This window comes from Eleutherodactylus coqui, chromosome 1, assembly GCF_035609145.1.
Source record: "Eleutherodactylus coqui strain aEleCoq1 chromosome 1, aEleCoq1.hap1, whole genome shotgun sequence".
Classification (NCBI taxonomy): Eukaryota; Metazoa; Chordata; class Amphibia; order Anura; family Eleutherodactylidae; genus Eleutherodactylus; species Eleutherodactylus coqui.
Genome location: NC_089837.1, coordinates 118,586,078 through 118,602,849, shown reverse-complemented (window position 1 = coordinate 118,602,849; position 16,772 = coordinate 118,586,078). Strand labels below are relative to the sequence as shown.

General features: G+C 43.1%; 1 protein-coding gene across 5 annotated transcripts in view; it reads left to right on the top strand.

Moving 5' to 3' along the window:
- U2SURP (U2 snRNP associated SURP domain containing) overlaps positions 1-16,772 on the top strand; it is a 67,114-nt gene that overhangs the window by 41,879 nt on the left and 8,463 nt on the right. For 3 of the 5 annotated variants that reach the window (XM_066599435.1, XM_066599426.1, XM_066599443.1), the window contains 10 exons: positions 3,142-3,246; positions 3,449-3,515; positions 3,802-3,965; positions 11,393-11,555; positions 12,324-12,403; positions 12,760-12,847; positions 14,462-14,581; positions 14,670-14,826; positions 14,939-15,031; positions 15,739-15,805. In XM_066599435.1, coding sequence (XP_066455532.1) covers positions 3,142-3,246; positions 3,449-3,515; positions 3,802-3,965; positions 11,393-11,555; positions 12,324-12,403; positions 12,760-12,847; positions 14,462-14,581; positions 14,670-14,826; positions 14,939-15,031; positions 15,739-15,805 — 1,104 coding nt within the window. Of the gene's footprint in view, positions 1-3,141; positions 3,247-3,448; positions 3,516-3,801; positions 4,014-11,392; positions 11,556-12,323; positions 12,404-12,759; positions 12,848-14,461; positions 14,582-14,669; positions 14,827-14,938; positions 15,032-15,738; positions 15,806-16,772 lie in introns of all 5 variants that reach the window. The other 2 variants (XM_066599419.1, XM_066599411.1) reach the window with 1 other exon arrangement.

The following is a 16,772-nucleotide window of genomic DNA, read 5'->3' as shown; positions in this document are numbered from 1 at the left end:
TAAACAGGCAGTACATCTATGAACGCCTGCCTGTTTACTGTGAATGGAGACGGGCAAGCTGTAATGATCTCTGGCCCACTTGGCCTCCAGTCACTAAGCAATGATCACTCCTGTGTAAAAGGAGCCTAAGGTTTCTTTTATGTAGGTGGCATGCAGGGTGGTAGACCCATCGTTATTACTTATAGAACCGAGAATAAAAATATTCAATACATTTTTAAAATTGAATTAAAAAAAGACAAAAATGAAGGTGGCGCGGTCCTTATCGAAATCTACAGTCATAGTTGCTGAGTTTTTTTTTTTTTTGTTTTTTTTTTGTTCCCCCCCCCCCCCCCTTTTTGATGTGGATGGGTCAGATAATGTACTCTTGCTCAGTGAAGTGCAGTCTTTTCTTCAAGATCAGAAAGCAACCCCACTTAAATCACTTAAATGAATCGGACTAGAATTCCCAAAGACTTTGACCTTGGCCTTGGTGAGCAACACCACAGCTGAACTGTCTGCGGCAGCCGGGGACCAGGAAAACATCAAGGGAAGGATTGGGAAAGTATTTTGACCAGACATTGGTACGATCGACTCCAATAAATGTGGTTATTGTCATAATTGAAGCACCTGTTGGCCAAAATGTAGTGCCTACTATTCATATTTAAAGTGCCACTCCTTTTAGGCCGTATCTGTTTGTATTGTATTTTCCCCATTCTTGAAGTGATCGCCTTCTTACGAGGCCTTTGGATGTAGTTGATGTAGAGAGGTACAGGTTGCTAGGTTTGACACAACAGAAAATGGCCTTTTTTTTTTCTTTCTTTTTTTCCTGTATTGGTGCTCCACTGGAAATTGACCAGATTAAGTCGCACCAACGTGCTACGTATCCAATGTCCTTTTATAGCCTTACATATACATTTGTACTGTCTGTCTTCTGGTGCACTTGTATAGACCTTTTTCATAATGGGTTTTTTTGAACCTGTTTTGTTTTTAAATATAATTTTGGAATATTAGTTAACCCCTTATAAAGCTCCAGGGATTTCAGCCTTTAGAAATGTATTAACCATGGGATTTTCTAAGACTTTTTTTCTATTGATGACCTATTCCTGATCAGCAGGGTCTGCTGCTGAGGATTCCCAGCAATCAGCTGTTATGGTGCCCACTATCATCGCAGCTGATTGCTCTGTCTGCACTGCAGCGGTTGGTAATTGCAGGCACAGCTCCCGTTGAATTCCATAATAAAGTCCCAGAAAACTTCTTTTAAAGAACACCATTTCAAGGGAGCATTCTTGTGTTAGTAAGAAATTAATGGGGGCTTTCTTTAATTATTTATTTATATTTTTTTTTTAAGAACTGCAGTGCCATTGTTTAGTTTGTACATCATCAAATATCAGTAACTAGTGAATTAATATACTTGGGGTCATTTGTACTACAAATCATATTTCTTGTCCGTGTTCTCCTGTGGAGTTTTGGTTTTATTTATGTAGTTTATTGTTCCAAAAATAGGATTGACTTCCTGTTTGAGGAAGGAAAAATGTCTTCCCTTTCCTGCTGGAATCCAATCTTGTTCTTGGTTAAAAAAAAGACACTAAATACATCCAGGAGTTAATGTGGACCTAAAATATGCTTGTGTTAATTTACCCTAGTTAAAAGCACAGGGTATTTTGCTGTTTCCAAGAGTTTTTGCTATAGCGCTATACTTCATTGTGATTACTTTTTAATTTGTGTAAAAAGTTAGATTTACCCTTTTTTTGATTTTTTTTAATTTTCTTAAGCGGTTATCTGATTGGCATGCCATATGAATATTTTAAGAAAAATGTCACCTTTAAAACAAAAATAAGAGGGTGGTTAATACGGGGAGGTATAGATATTTTTATTTTTGTATCGATGTAGGTCATTTTAACAATTAAATATTTGGTGCTGTTGGGTTACCTTCACTGGTCACTCAAAATGCAGCTTCTCCAGCATCACAGCTGCTGTAAAAGTACAGCGAGGCAGCTGAGAGTCTGATAAACTCTGGCGCTCATCATAAACTTTGCTGCCCTCCCTGTACATGGGGGTTAATAAGCAGCAGAGTTTATTATAAGATGTTCTGTAACCTTTTCACATAACCACCTTTTTATTTTTAATTTTAAGGTATTATTCCTTTTTTAAAAAGGATTTCCACCCAAAGGAAGAATTGACGCATATTAAATCAAAAATTATAGCCAAAGTTCGGTCATAGGTTTGTTTGTGTCCCCCCTGTCCCGTCTTTTGGAGAAACCATTTTGGCATTATTTGTAAAACTAACAGAAAGAGCAGCTTAATTGCTTTTTCACTTTTATATCCTATCAGAAATTGATGAGGAGCAGTCACTAATATTTATAGGAGCGTGCTTACAAGATTAGAATTTGTCTCCTGCTGTGAAGCTCATTCTAAAGTGACAAGCAATATGACTGTACTTCCTGTAGACAGTTATGGTGCTCAAAGAGCAGGTGCTTAGGAGTCTGAGGGTGTACTTTTTTTTTTTTTTTCCGCCCGACTTCCCCGTTCCCACACTGTCACCCCTGGAAGTCAGTGTGTGGTCAGTTCAGTGGGGTCATCTCTGCAGGCTGTGGTATTCTGTATGGGAATGCATGCGCAGCCTGCAGACAGAAGTCTGCTGCACTGCCCATGCACCAACTTCCACAGGTGACAGCGTGGGAACGAGGAAGCGGGTAAGTATAAAAAGTACATCCCCAAACTCCTGTAGTCATGCCATATGAGCACTAGAACCTAGTTTTGGGGGCTCATAGGTGGTTACAAGTTTCCTTTTAAAGATCCCTATACCAGTGTAGAGAACAAAAGACAACAAAAATCCCCAAGCTTTGGCTATGATTTGGATGGAAACCCTTTTACGAATATATCTAGCTGCAGGAATAGCATCTTTGTTAGATCTCCATGTAGCTTAAAAGGTTAGTTTCTCCATGCTTCAGTGGAACTGATTCTTCAGCTGCTGTAGGACCTCCCAAGTCTAATTTACCTTCACAGCCAATTTGGCAGTGGACACACTCGCCCGCACACCTCATTTCTATGCAGTATGTTAACACATTGCAGAGTCTCTAGGAACCAGGATAGGTGTTAGGTGGAGTGCAACTAGTAGGTAGGGTGTGAATACATTTTTCTTTAACTCTGCTGTCGTTGTAGGAATTTACTCGCTCTGATCCATCGCATGATCGAATTTGTGGTGCGTGAAGGTCCAATGTTTGAAGCTATGATCATGAACAGAGAAATCAACAATCCAATGTTCAGGTATGAATGTCAGGTTTCATGGTTGGATAACTGGGCAGCTGCTATCTTCAAAATTTGCTTCGGTAGCCTCAGTATTTCTTTAGTAGTCGTCATAACTGAGGATTGTTGTTGGAAGACTTATTTTTAGTTGTAAATTGCTTCAAAAAATACTGTTACCGGTACTTTGCTTTTTATGAACTTCAATATCTAAATCTGTTAACAGGTTCCTGTTCGAAAATCAGACACCGGCGCATGTATATTACAGGTGGAAGCTTTACTCAATATTACAGGCAAGTAGCATAAAACCTACATGGTGAAAAATGATTCTTGTGAATAGCTGATGCATTTCCATTGTGGAACAACCCCTTTAACAAAAGCTTAGTGGCACTGTGTAAACTACCCATAGCAACTAATCAGACTTTCAAACTTTTCAACAGCGCTACAAGACATGAAAGATGTGTTGTCATTGGTTGCCGTGGGCAACAGAATTTTTTGCTCTGACTGGTTTTCTAAATTTTCAGATTTTTTTTCCTCCTTTTTAAATAGTAGCTGTAATGCTTGTTTCATTCACTTCAGGGAGATTCGCCTACAAAATGGAGGACAGAAGACTTCCGGATGTTTAAGAACGGCTCTTTTTGGAGGCCCCCACCATTAAATCCATACTTGCATGGCATGACAGAGGAACAGGAGACGGAGACTAGTGTTGAGGAGCCAATCAAAAAAGGATCGCTCAAGGAAGAGTATGTATTCACACATAGCAGATCCATTGGTGAAAGCTGCAAGAAAAAGTAAGTGAGCCCTTTGGAATAACCTAGATTTCTACATTGATTGCTAATGAAATATGGTCTGAAGGTTGTCTAAGGCATAATTACTAACGGACAACCAGAGGTACCATACATGTTGTGTCTTTGGTTTAACACATTGAATAAACCTCCACAGTGCATGGAGAAAAAGTGAACCCTTACATTTTAGTAACACGTGAATCCTCATTTAACTGATCGCCTCCGCCAAACCTTTCCTGTTCCTGCAAATAAGATTTGCACATTGTTAATTAGGTATTTTGGACCATGCCTCCCTGCCTATATTTTTCAGTTAATCAATATATCTAGGGTGCTTTGCATGCACAGTCCTCTTCAGGTTATGCCACAGCAAAGGCTTGTCAACATTTCACAATGTGAGGTCCAGGGCAACCAGCTGATCGCCCTCGATCCCACTCCGGTACCCTGGCAGGCAGCTGATCTTGCTGGTAGTAGCTGCTGCCAACGAGCCCTTTCCCCTGCAATATCCAATGTAAGGGAAATGTGCTATCTATATTATACTACGTGGTCTGCCTGGACAGGAGCTGCCTTTTAGTTAGAGGTCCCAAACGACGGCCTCAGCTCTTTCGTGTTCATATGCTATAATGGGGCTAATGAATAGGGAATGCCACCTTGGTGCACAGCTTTTTAAGGTCAGGACATTTCAGAACACATTCTTTACTTGTGTTCTTTGGGTCATTGTCTTGTTGCAGCACCCAACATCTCTTCAGCTTGAGGTCATGGACTGCTCGTATCATGGAACGATTATCGTTCATTTTCACTCGTTTTAATTTTTTTTTTTTTATAACAATCGTTCAGTGTAAACCTAGCCAACGATCAAACAATGATTGAGAAATTGATTCATTTGTCTGCATAGAATGAACAAAAAGCGAACATCGTTGGCTCGTTCACTTATCGTTCAGTTTAAATACCGATCGTTCAGTCGTTCTCATTCGCTTATACAGGGAATGTGAACAACTTAACGATTTCTCATTTGAAAGAGCCAACGATATATCTGGCATCGTTCACTTATTTAAACATCGAGTCGGCAGGCCTAAATGAACCCCTCAGGTGTGTTTTTTATATGGAATGATTATCGTTCCAGAAATCAAATGAAAGTAAACTAGAGACACCCCCCCCCCCCATGTGCCTTTTTATTTATATGCAAAATATCTGTGAAACTTGTGCTTCAAATCCCTTTTTTTTTTTTTTTTTTTTTTTTTTTTAATAATCCCCTTTTGCCAATTAGTTCTTGGAGAAGTTATTAACAGAGGTTCACTTACTCTCTCACTGCACTGTGAACGTCAATGTGCTCCATAAGACATGCACAGTACAACAGTTTGTGTGTTTTTTGCCTATAATTGTGTAACAAACACAGTTGGACCACATTTCATTAGTAATTAATACAGTAATCCAGGTAATTCCAAAGGATTCCTCTTTTGTTGCAAATTTAAAGCTGTCCACAAGCCGACAACCAAACTTCACCATAAGCATAATGTTTGACCAACTATGGATGTTTATTTCAATGGATGTTATCTGTGTATGGCCTGCTTAAATATAATGACAATAAGTTTGCATTGGCCTCAATACAGGCCAATTGTTTGCAAGAAGTTAGGAAATCAATGATTTTAATATTCCTAGTGCATTTTACAATTGATAGAATGCATCCAAAGGTCTCAAACAATACAAATGGGGTATTGTAGAATTGTACAGTTAAAAGGGACCTCCAGGGTCATCAAGTCCAACCCCCTGCTCAATGCAGGATCACCAAATCATCCCTGACAGGTGTCTGTCCAGCCTTTGTTTGCACACTTCTATTGAAGGAGAAATCGCCACCTCTCGTGGTAACCTGTTCCACTCATTGATCACCCTCATTGTCAGTGTTTTTTTAATATCTAATCTGTGTTTCCTCCCTTTCGGTTTCATCCCATTGCTTCCAGTCTTTCCTTGTGCAGATGACAATAGGGCTGATCCCTCTGCACTGTGACAGCCCATTAGATATTTAAGCTAAACATTAGAGATGAGCGAGCCCACTCGTCCGAGCTTGATGCTCGTTCGAGCATTAGGGTGTTCGACATGCTCGTTACTCGAGACGAGCACCACGCGGCACTCAACTCAATTACATTTCCTTCCCTGAGAAATTTGCGCCCTTTTCTGGCCAATAGAAACACAGGGAAGGCATTACAACTTCCTCCTGTGACGTTCCAGCCCTATCCCACCCCCCCTGCAGTGAGTGGCTGGCGAGATCAAGTGACCCCTGAGTATTTAAATCTGCCCCGCCCGCGGCTCGCCACAGACACAGGCTAAGAGAGATCAGGGAAAGTGCTGCTGATGCTTCTGCTGCTATAGGGACAGTGTTAACGTCTTCAAGAACCACAACGGTCCTTCTTAGGGCCACAGCTCACCTAGTGCATTGCTGTTGTGACTGCTGTGAGCAGTTTTGCACCTTTTTTTTTTTTTTTTAATGTATATCGGGCGTGCAGGCTATAGCGTTCTCAGGCTGCAGTCTGTACTTGAGTACAGGGGCAGTATTGGTCAGGCAGGGACAGTGGTAGTGTAGAATCCTGTCTACAAGAACCCCAACGGTTCTTCTTAGGTCAACCTGTGACCGTGTGCATTTAACTCCATGGTTGCTGGGAGTTGTAGTACCTCTGTATTGCACAGCAGAGCCTGCGTGCAGCCTTTATTTAAACATTTTTCTGTCCACACTTTGCGTTGCGTCAGTTCAGTCTGCCTCTTAAGTGTACGCCAAGAAACCACACATTTTCTACAATGCTCTGTTATACGTGTGCTGTCTCAGACGTTCACGGTCTGCCCGACGACCATAGATTGAAAGTGCAATACACACTGCATAGCCTCAGCCTGCATTGTAGAGTAAAATAAGGTGATTTTAAAAAAGAAATCCTTTTACAGCTACCGGTGACCCAGTGCATTTGCCTGCGTGGCCTGTGGGACTTCACGTCCATCCAAACTGCATAGTTCACAGCAAGGCCTAAGTGCAGCCTTCCTTATAATTTATCTCTGGCTTCATTTTGCGTTCTATTACCGCTGGCAGCCACCAACTGCGCGGCAATAATTCACAAAACCTTTCTCCACCGCTCTCTCTGCTTGATTCTTAATCCAGCATGCTGAGGGATAGGGGTCACTGGTAAGGTGCATATAACCACGGACACGGGGACAGGACATGTACTGCCTCAAAAACTTCCCCGTCCTCCTCCTCCCAACAATGAAAACATTCTTGGCAAATGCTTTCGCAGTGGTCCGTCTGGCGGCAGTCCAAGAATTTCACCTTAAACGACACAATAAGAAAGCCCCCCACCATGGCCCACTTAATCCTGGCCACATTCCGAAAACCAACGGAATAAAACCGCGCTAATAGGTCCGCAGTCACCACCACATTACCACCAACGCGGTTACTGGTAAGGTGCATATAACCACGGGGACAGGACACGTACTGCCTCAAAAACATCCCCGTCCTCCTCCACCAACAATGAAAACATTCTTGGCCGAAGCCCACCTGTATTTAATCTGACGTTAGCTCTGCTGTCCAGAGCACTGCAATGGGATCTATTTATGTACAGCCGGTGGGTTCCAGGGAGCCACCCATGCTGTCGGTCCACACGGACTTCACATTATTGAGTTGTACCTGCCTGTGTCTATGTATTAAAAACTCCGGTCAGACTGGGGCATGCAGTGTGGGCCGAAGCCCACCTGCATTTAATCTGACGTTACCTCAGCTGTGCTGGGCAATGCAATGGGATTTAGTTAAGTACCGCCGGTGGCTTCCTGGGACCCACCCATGCTGTGGGACCACACGGACTTCACATTAGGGAGTTGTACCTGCCTGTGTATACTTATAAAAAACCCCAGTCTGACTGGGGCATGCAGTGTGGGCCGAAGCCCACCTGTATTTCATCTGACGTTAGCTCTACTATCCGGGACACTGCATTGGGACAAACTACAGGAGCAATACAGTGCTGATGAGACGTGCACAGCTACGCTAGCATTGGAGTCCACTGTAGGCACGGGATTGCTGAGGGTTTGTGCAGAGGCCTATGTCCTGGGTGCAGTGAAAGTCCGCTTCCAGCCTAGGATTGCTGAATCTGTGGGCCGAGGCCTATGCCATGGGCGCGGTGCAAGTCTGCCATGTTTGGTCGCTGAGATCAATTTTTTTTGTTCATTTCTTGGGTTTCCTAGGACCCACCTATGCTGTTGGTGCAAACTTAGTTCCCATCGCGGTGTTTGACCTGTCTGGCACAAAGACACTGACTTAGGTAGAGGGCAGAGCGCTGACGGCTTTCCCCTTGCAGTGTGGATTGAGCTATGCGACACCTTGACAGAATGAATACTGTGTGGCACATAGATTCCCCATTGCTATGCCCACGTTTGCAGCTCCTGATGGAGGTGGCACAGGATTGGATTTCTCATTGCTTCTGTAAGCATTGTGGGCTATCGCCCCGCCCCTTTTAAAGATGGTCGCTGCCTGACCGTGCCAACCCTCTGCAGTGTGTGCCTCCGGTTCCTCCTCATGACAGGCGCACTTATAAATAGACATGAGGGGGGTGTGGCTATGGGGCCAGCGTGTGGCATGAGGGCAACTGAAGGCTGCTGTGCAGAGACACTTTGGTGTGCGCTGTGGACACTGGGTCGGGCGGGGGGGGGGGGGGGGTTGGGCAGCATGTAACCCAGGAGAAGAGCCAGCGGTGTGTCCCGCAGGCAGTGCTTGTGCTTAGTTGGAGGTAGTGTGGCGCTTAGCTAAGGTGTGGCTTACTAATGAGGGTTTGTCCGTAGTAAAAATTATTAAAGGGGGGGGGCACTCTTGCCGCTATTGTGGCTTAATAATGGGACCTGGGAACCTGAAATGCAGCCCAGCATGTTGCCCCTCGCCTGCTCTATCGGTTTCTGTGTCGTTTCCATCACTTTCTTGGGTTTTGCAGATTTTCACAAATGAAAACCTTAGCGAGCATCGGCGATATACAAAAATGCTCGAGTCGCCCATTGACTTCAATGGGGTTCGTTACTCGAAACGAACCCTCAAGCATCGCGGAAAGTTCGACACGAGCACCCGAGCATTTTGGTGCTTCCTCATCTCTACTAAACATGCCCAAATCTTTTAACTGATCCTCATAGGACATGATTTGCAGACCACTCACCATTCTGGTAGCTCTTCTCTGAACTTGCTCCAGTTTGTTTTGTGTTTTTTAAATTTGGGGTGGACACAGTATTCCAGATGAGGTCTGACTAAGGGTGCATTCACACGACCGTATATCGGCTGGGTTTTCACAACCAGCCGATATATGGTGTCCCTCTCTGCAAGGGGAGGAGGCTGGAAGAGCTGGGAGCAGTGCACTGAGCTCCCACCCCCTCTCTGCCTCCTCTCCACCCCCTCTCATTGCAAATAGTGCAGAGGGGTGGAGAGGAGGCAGAGAGAGGGCGGGAGCTCAGAGCACTGCTCCCGGCTCTTCCAGCCTCCTCCCGGCTCTTCCAGCCTCCTCCCCCTGCAGAGACAGACGCCGTATATCGGCTGGGCGTGAAAACCCAGCCGATATACGGTCGTCTGAATGCACCCTAAGAACGAGTAAAGGGGATTATTGCCTCATGTGATCTAGACAGGATGTTTTTTTTAATGTATCCCAGAATTGTTTTGCCTTTTTTTGCTACTGCATCACACTGTTGACTCATGATCAGTCTATGATCTATTAGTATACCCAAGTCTTTTTTACATGTGCTGTTGCTTAGCCCAATGCCCACCATTCTGGATGTGCTGTTTTTGTTTTGTTTTTTTCTTTCATTTTTCTTGCCCAGATGTAGAAATTTCCATAATTTTCCCCTCTATCCTTTTTAAACCCCTTAGTGACGGAGCTTTTTTGCCATTTTCGTTTTTTCCTCCCTTTTTAAAAAATCGTAACTCCTTTATTTATCCATCGACGTCGCTGTATGAGGGCTTGCTTTTTGCGGGACGAGTTGTATTCTTGAATGGTACTATTTAATGTACCATATAATGTGCTGAAAAACTTTTTAAAAATTCTAAGTGGAGAGAAATTGAAAAAAAAATATGACATTACGCCATCTTTTGGTGCGTCCTGTTCCACAGCGCACAAACTGCAACAAAAATGACGTGACAACTTTATTCTATAGGTCAGTACGATGAATATGATACCAAACTCGTATAGTGTGTTTTTTTTTTTTCTGTACTACATAGTTGTTTTCGGGGAGATGGGTGACCAAAAAAGTGCATTTCTGTCCTTTATTTTTCCGGACAACGTTCACCGTGCGAGGTAAATAATGCATTACTTTGCTAGATCGGACTTTTACGGACGTAGAGATACCAAATACATATTTTTGCTTTACTATTTAGATTCTTTTATTGCAATTATGGCAAAAGGAGTTTTTTGTTTTTTTTTGTTTTTTGTTTTTTTAACACTTATTACTTTAAAAAAAAAAAAATTAGTAAAACTTTTTATTTAATTTAATTTTTTAACACTTTCTTTCAGTCCACAGGGGGGACCCCAACCAGCGATGCTTTGATCGCTCCTGCAGTATGACGTAATTCTATAGCATTACGTCATACTGCTTTTTGACAGGCAGTTTATCAAACCACCCCATGGGGATGGTTTAATAGGCAGTCTCCTAAGGCAGCCCTGGGGCCTTTCAGAAGGCCCTCGGCTACCATGACACCTGCACGGCTCCCCCAATCTCACCGTTGTCAGAATTGATAGCGGCATTTAAAGGGTTAATAGCAGCTATTGCCCGCGGGTGTCAGCTGTAATAAACAGCTGACGCCTGCGCTGTATGGAGGGAGATAGTGGCGCTATCTCCCTCCATACACATCCTTGAGTGGCAGGACGTAAAAACACTACTGGGCCGTCACTAAGGGGTTAAAAGGTTGAACAATATATCTGTGTGGTTTTTTTTTTTTTGTTTTTTTTTTTTAAACTCCTGAGAAGTCACTTTGATCTCAAAGTTAAGGAATTTTGTGAGTGCATAAATATTCAACTTCAGCCTCTTTTACAAGGACCGACTGTCAAATGGTGAAACGACAGGCGGCCGTCCCAGCGATGATTGCTGCTGTGCTTGCACATGGGATCAGTGAATAGAGGTGGAGCAAGCCAGGGACCATTCTCAATTCCCAGGGCTGTTGTCCACAGATAAACAACTGAACAGTGCAGCCGCAGACAATGATTTTATGGTCTCCGTGAACTATCTGATTGGTCTTTAACTGCACATGTTCACACTAAACAATCGCGCAAACCGCTCGAGCTAACGAGCGGTTTGCACCATGATTGTCCCCGTGTAAAAGGGGCTTTATTCCTATGTGGGTGCCTGTGTATGAATTATATACCCTTTTAATTTTTCAATTTCTCTTTTAGACAAAGGGATAAGTTAGAAGAAGTGTTACGCGGTTTAACTCCACGGAAGAACGACATTGGAGAAGCTATGGTGTTCTGTCTTAACCATGCAGAAGCGGCAGAAGAAATTGTAGATTGCATAGCAGAATCTCTGTCGATATTGAAAACCCCTCTTCCAAAAAAGGTATCCTTTCAGTTTTTTGTAAGCTATAGTTTTCAGCTTATTGGCTATGCGTTATTGATATGTAAGTTGATTGTTTTTAGTAGCTTTATTACTGGTAATTATGCATCCTTTATTAGAGCGATATCGGTAACCACTAATGGTAATTTCTTGAACTTCATATATATATTAAAGGGGTTGTCCCGCGAAAGCAAGTGGGGTTCAGCACTTCTGTATGGCCATATTAATGCACTTTGTAATGTACATCGTGCATTAATTATGAGCCATACAGAAGTTATTCACTTACCTGTTCCGTTGCTAGCGTCCCCGTCGCCATGGTGCCGTCTAATTTCAGCGTCTAATCGCCCTGGTGAATGGGGCCGCTCGTGCCGGAGAGCTGGTCCTCGTAGCTCCGCCCCGTCACGTGTGCCGATTCCAGCCAATCAGGAGGCTGGAATCGGCAATGGACCGCACAGAGCCCACGGTGCACCATGGAGAAGACCCGCGGTGCATCGTGGGTGAAGATCCCGGCGGCCATCTTGCTAAGGTAAGAAAGAAGTCGCCGCATAGCGGGGATTCGGGTAAGTACTAAACTGTTTGTTTTTTTTTAACCCATCCTTTGGGTTTGTCTCGCGCCTATTGAATAAAAAAAAAAAAACGTTTCGGCGCGGGACAAACCCTTTAAAATGTATGTGTATGATAAATTATATATATATATATATATATATATATATATAATATATAAAATTTATTTTATTTGTGCTTATTGTGATGTTTGTACTCCTTTCTTAGATCGCCAGACTGTACCTGGTATCCGATGTCTTGTATAACTCTTCGGCTAAAGTTGCCAATGCATCATACTATAGAAAATTGTAAGTGGTTACATTGTGGAAATGGTGGCTGCGTAGAAAACGTTAAGAAAAAGCGACCTTCAGTTATCAAAGATATTAAAATGTAATATGATTGCTGTCATTACCGTATGTAGATGAAAGCATGGAATACCTTGAAACTTACTACCTGTAGCAGACTTTAAAATTTCAGTATGTTAGCTTGGGCTCTGACATCTGGAGTCTACGTTTGGTGTACCTATTGCCAGGTTACTATAAACTGATAGTATTACATATGTATTTACTTGCACTTAAAATGATGGTAGGTCCAGGGAATATGGGCAGTTGTGAATGTAATTGTGAAACCCATGCCCGGAATGAATCAAGGTTTCTCTTTTCAGTTTTGAAAATAAATTATGCCAAATTTTTGCTGATTTGAATGCTGCCTATAGAGCCATACAAGGTCACCTACAGTCTGAGAATTTTAAGGTAAGCAAATTCTGGTTTTCTAAGACGCAAGATTTGCGTTTTTTTTTTTGTTTGTTTTTTTTTTTTTTTTTTAATCTTCAGAAAAGAAATGGTTTTCAACAGGTTTAACCAAGCTCTGTGATCACTGAAAACGTTTGTGATTAATTTCATTGCCTTTGATGAAAGGTATAAATATTTGTGTCTGACTTTTCATCATGTGACTACATATGCATTTTGCAGAAGTCAGGAATGCCATTTTTAAAACCTTTTTTTTTCCACACATTTATTAGAAATGCCATCAATGTCCAATTAAAGAGAATTGACCACTGACGCTGTTGCCACTGGCTAGAGTGGCTGTGGTTCATTTTGTTTTTTCTGAAATGGAGCCACTGATGAGCCATTGCTGTATCGGGAATCGTAGCATGGCTGCTTAATCAAATTAATGGTTCTATGATGCAGTTTCAGCACCACGCAGGTTTGGGAATGACCCTGCTATACAAGTGGGGGAAAAAAGCCAAAGGAGCCATTGTACTCAACCAGATGTAGTGGCACCTTCATTCCAGCGGTTAATGAGGTTCCTTGTGGTAGGACTTTTGGAGATTGATAGCATATCTAAACATTGTGCCATCAATGCTTGTGGTGAGAAATCTATTTTAAAGGTGGTGTACCACAGTTGACTCTTATCAATGGGGCTGACGGAATAGTCGAGTATAAACACTCTACCATCTCAGACCGTCCCATTACAAATGAATGGAGCGGCACCGTATATGTGCAACTGCACATTCAAGGAAGAGATTGAATGTGCAGTTGCACATATACGGTGCCGCTCCATTCATTTGTAATGGGACGGTCTGAGATGGTAGAGTGTTTGTTTATACTCGGCTATTCCATCAGCCCCATGGAAACGAATGGAGCAACGCTATGCATGCTTGACCGCTGCTCCATGCAGTCTCCACATCCCTGCAGGTAGGTGCAGTGAGCTGCCAGTAGTGAGAAGAGCAGGGACATAAGACTCTATTTCACAGGAGCAGTGAGACCACCACCGATCAGACTTCTCACCTGTCCTATCAATGGGTGATAAAAAAAAGCAATTGTGGTACAACCCCTTTAATATGCTGTGTCTTTACCCAGCACAAAAAGGGTAAGGCTACAGCCTTAGGCCGCCTGCACACGGGCGGAAATCCTGCGGGATTTCCGCCACTGAAAGCCTGCATAGGAGTGCATTACAATATGCACTCCCATGCAGACGGCCGCGGTTTGGCCGCGCGAAATCTCGCGCGGCAAACAAACCGCGGCATGTCCTATTTTTGTGCGGGGCTCGCAGAGCCTCGCACAGAAACGTCACTCACCTGGCCGATGGCTCCGGTCTGCGCATGCGTCGGCTGCCCGGCAGCCGGCACATGAAAGAGCCGAGGCCGCCGGGCGCGGGTGAGTACGCGCTCGTCTCTGCAAGCGCTCGGGTCGGGTCCCGCAGCGAGAATTCTCGCCGCCGGATCCGACCCGCTCGTCTGCGGGCGGCCTTAGGCTCAATTTGATTCCTGGCTTCCCTTCCTATGAACAAGTATACAGATTTAGCTCTTGGGGTTATGAGAACAAGTTATTCATTAACTGTATTATGTATTTTTCTGTATGCAGCAACGTGTTATGGCATGCTTCCGTGCCTGGGAAGACTGGGCAATTTATCCTGAACCCTTTTTAATCAAACTGCAAAATGTTTTTCTTGGTCTTGTAAATATTGAAGAGAAGGAACCCGAGGTAAGTACAGTCTACTGTGGTGAGGAAACGTTCTGTTTGTATCACCCAAACTGCTTACAGTCTTGCATTGTATATTTTGTGCTTGTAGGAAATAGTTGATGACTTGGATGGGGCCCCAATAGAGGAAGAAATAGATGGCGCTCCATTGGAGGATGTTGACGGAATTCCCATTGATGGTGCCACGCTTGATGATTTGGATGGTGTACCGTTAAAGGCCCTCGATGATGACTTAGACGGCATTCCCTGTCAGTTGTTTTTTTATGTTTGTATGATATCGCTTTGTTGTCGTACATTGCTTATTTTCATATGTTACAGTACTTCCAGACTTATGTAGGTTTTTGTTTTTTTGCCTTAAAGTGGATATTGGTGATGACAAAAAGAATGAACCAATTTTTAAAGTTGCACCATCTAAGTGGGAAGCTGTAGATGAAGCAGAACTGGAATCTCAAGGTGAGTGAATAATAAAGAAAATGTAAGAAATAGCAATTGTGCAAGCTGATTTATGACATATCATAAATCAATTTGCAAGATGGTTCAGGAGTGAAGAGAGATGCTGCAGATGAGCTAACTGTGATGGATTTGTTAGTGAACTGCATTCTGCAGCCTGCTATATGCTGTAATATATAGTAGATGCAGAAGTCAAACAGTTCAAAATTTTTTTTTTTAATAAACCCCCCCCCCCGGGATGCTATCCGATAAGCTGATTCCTGGGGCCGCTGTCACTGCGGTCAGCACAGGGAGCACTGACCATAGCACAGCGGGCCAGGTATTGTAGGCATAACCTCTTTTGAATTCAATGAGAGCTGCGCCTGCAATACTAACAGACTGCTGCACTATGGTCAGCGCTTTCTGCTTCCTGCATTGACCTCAGTGACAGCTGCCCCTGGAAATCAGCTGATTGGCAGGAATCCGACAGATTGGTCCCCACCGATCATTTGTTGTTGACCTACTGGTCACCAATAGAAAAAATAAATGTCCTGAAATACCCTTTTAAGAGGTGTATATCCTCTATAATTTACAATGTTTGTTTGCTACTTGAAGGGGTCTATTCATGATATTGGTCAACTGCATTTTAGTATATTTTTACTTGCTCCTCTAAAACTGTCTTTGAATAAGTGAAGTTAAATATTTTGGTGTCCTTTTTTTTTTTTTTTTAGCTGTAACGACCTCTAAATGGGAGATATTTGATCAGCATGAGGCATCTGATGAAGAAGAAAATCTGAAGTAAGGATAAACGAGATAATTGGACAGTTTGCCTATGGACAAACTTTTTAAATTTATAGTTAATTTTACCTAGTAAGGTTGGTTGTGCACAGGCAGATTTGCATTGCAGAATCTGTTGTCGGTGTCTGCACGGAGGATTCATAGCAAATGGCATACATTGAAGGTATATAAAAATTGCTTGTTCCTTCACACTCATGGAAACTAATTGCGATTTCCACAAGCGTAGGAAAAATCGCTGCATGCTCTGTTTTGCAGACTCCGCACAGACAGCCTCCATTGAAGTTAATTGAGGCGGTCTGACCCACAGCCAGATAGGATAGGGGGATAGGCCGGGAGTACTCACCCGTGTGCTGACTGCCTAAATGCACAAAGCAGCAGAACACCATGTAACAAAGTGAAAAATCCTCCGGGTTCTCCACCAAACATGAGATTGATGCGGACTTTGTGCTAGTTTATTGCTACATCAGTCCTTTCTGTGTTTTCCTTGAGCATCCTGTCCACCCACTATGCAGGAACTGCGCCAGGACCATTCATTTGAAATGGCAACGCTGTAGCTCCGAGCACAGCTAGTACCCAGGGTGACACTGGTTTTGGCCCTGCATTCCCATCGTTCTCTGGATTGGTGGGCATTCAATATCAGTGGGAACTGACCCATGGAAGTGATGGCATATCCTAGTTATACGTCATCACTTTTATAAGATGGGTAACACTCTTTAAACTTGTACCATTTTGTTTGGTGTACGTTATCTTTGCCTCCCCAATTCTTTATTGCCATTAGGTTTGGGCGATGGGATGGTGTTTTAGCAGCAATTGCAACTACTAGTTTTGGTAATGACTCAAAAAAATAGTAATGTAGTAACAGTACCCTGAAATCCTCAAGCAGTTGTGGAAAGAATTGTTTATACTGTAGAGTATGTAAAAGATGGATGCCATAATTGATGTACGGTATGCTATTATAAATAGTTCT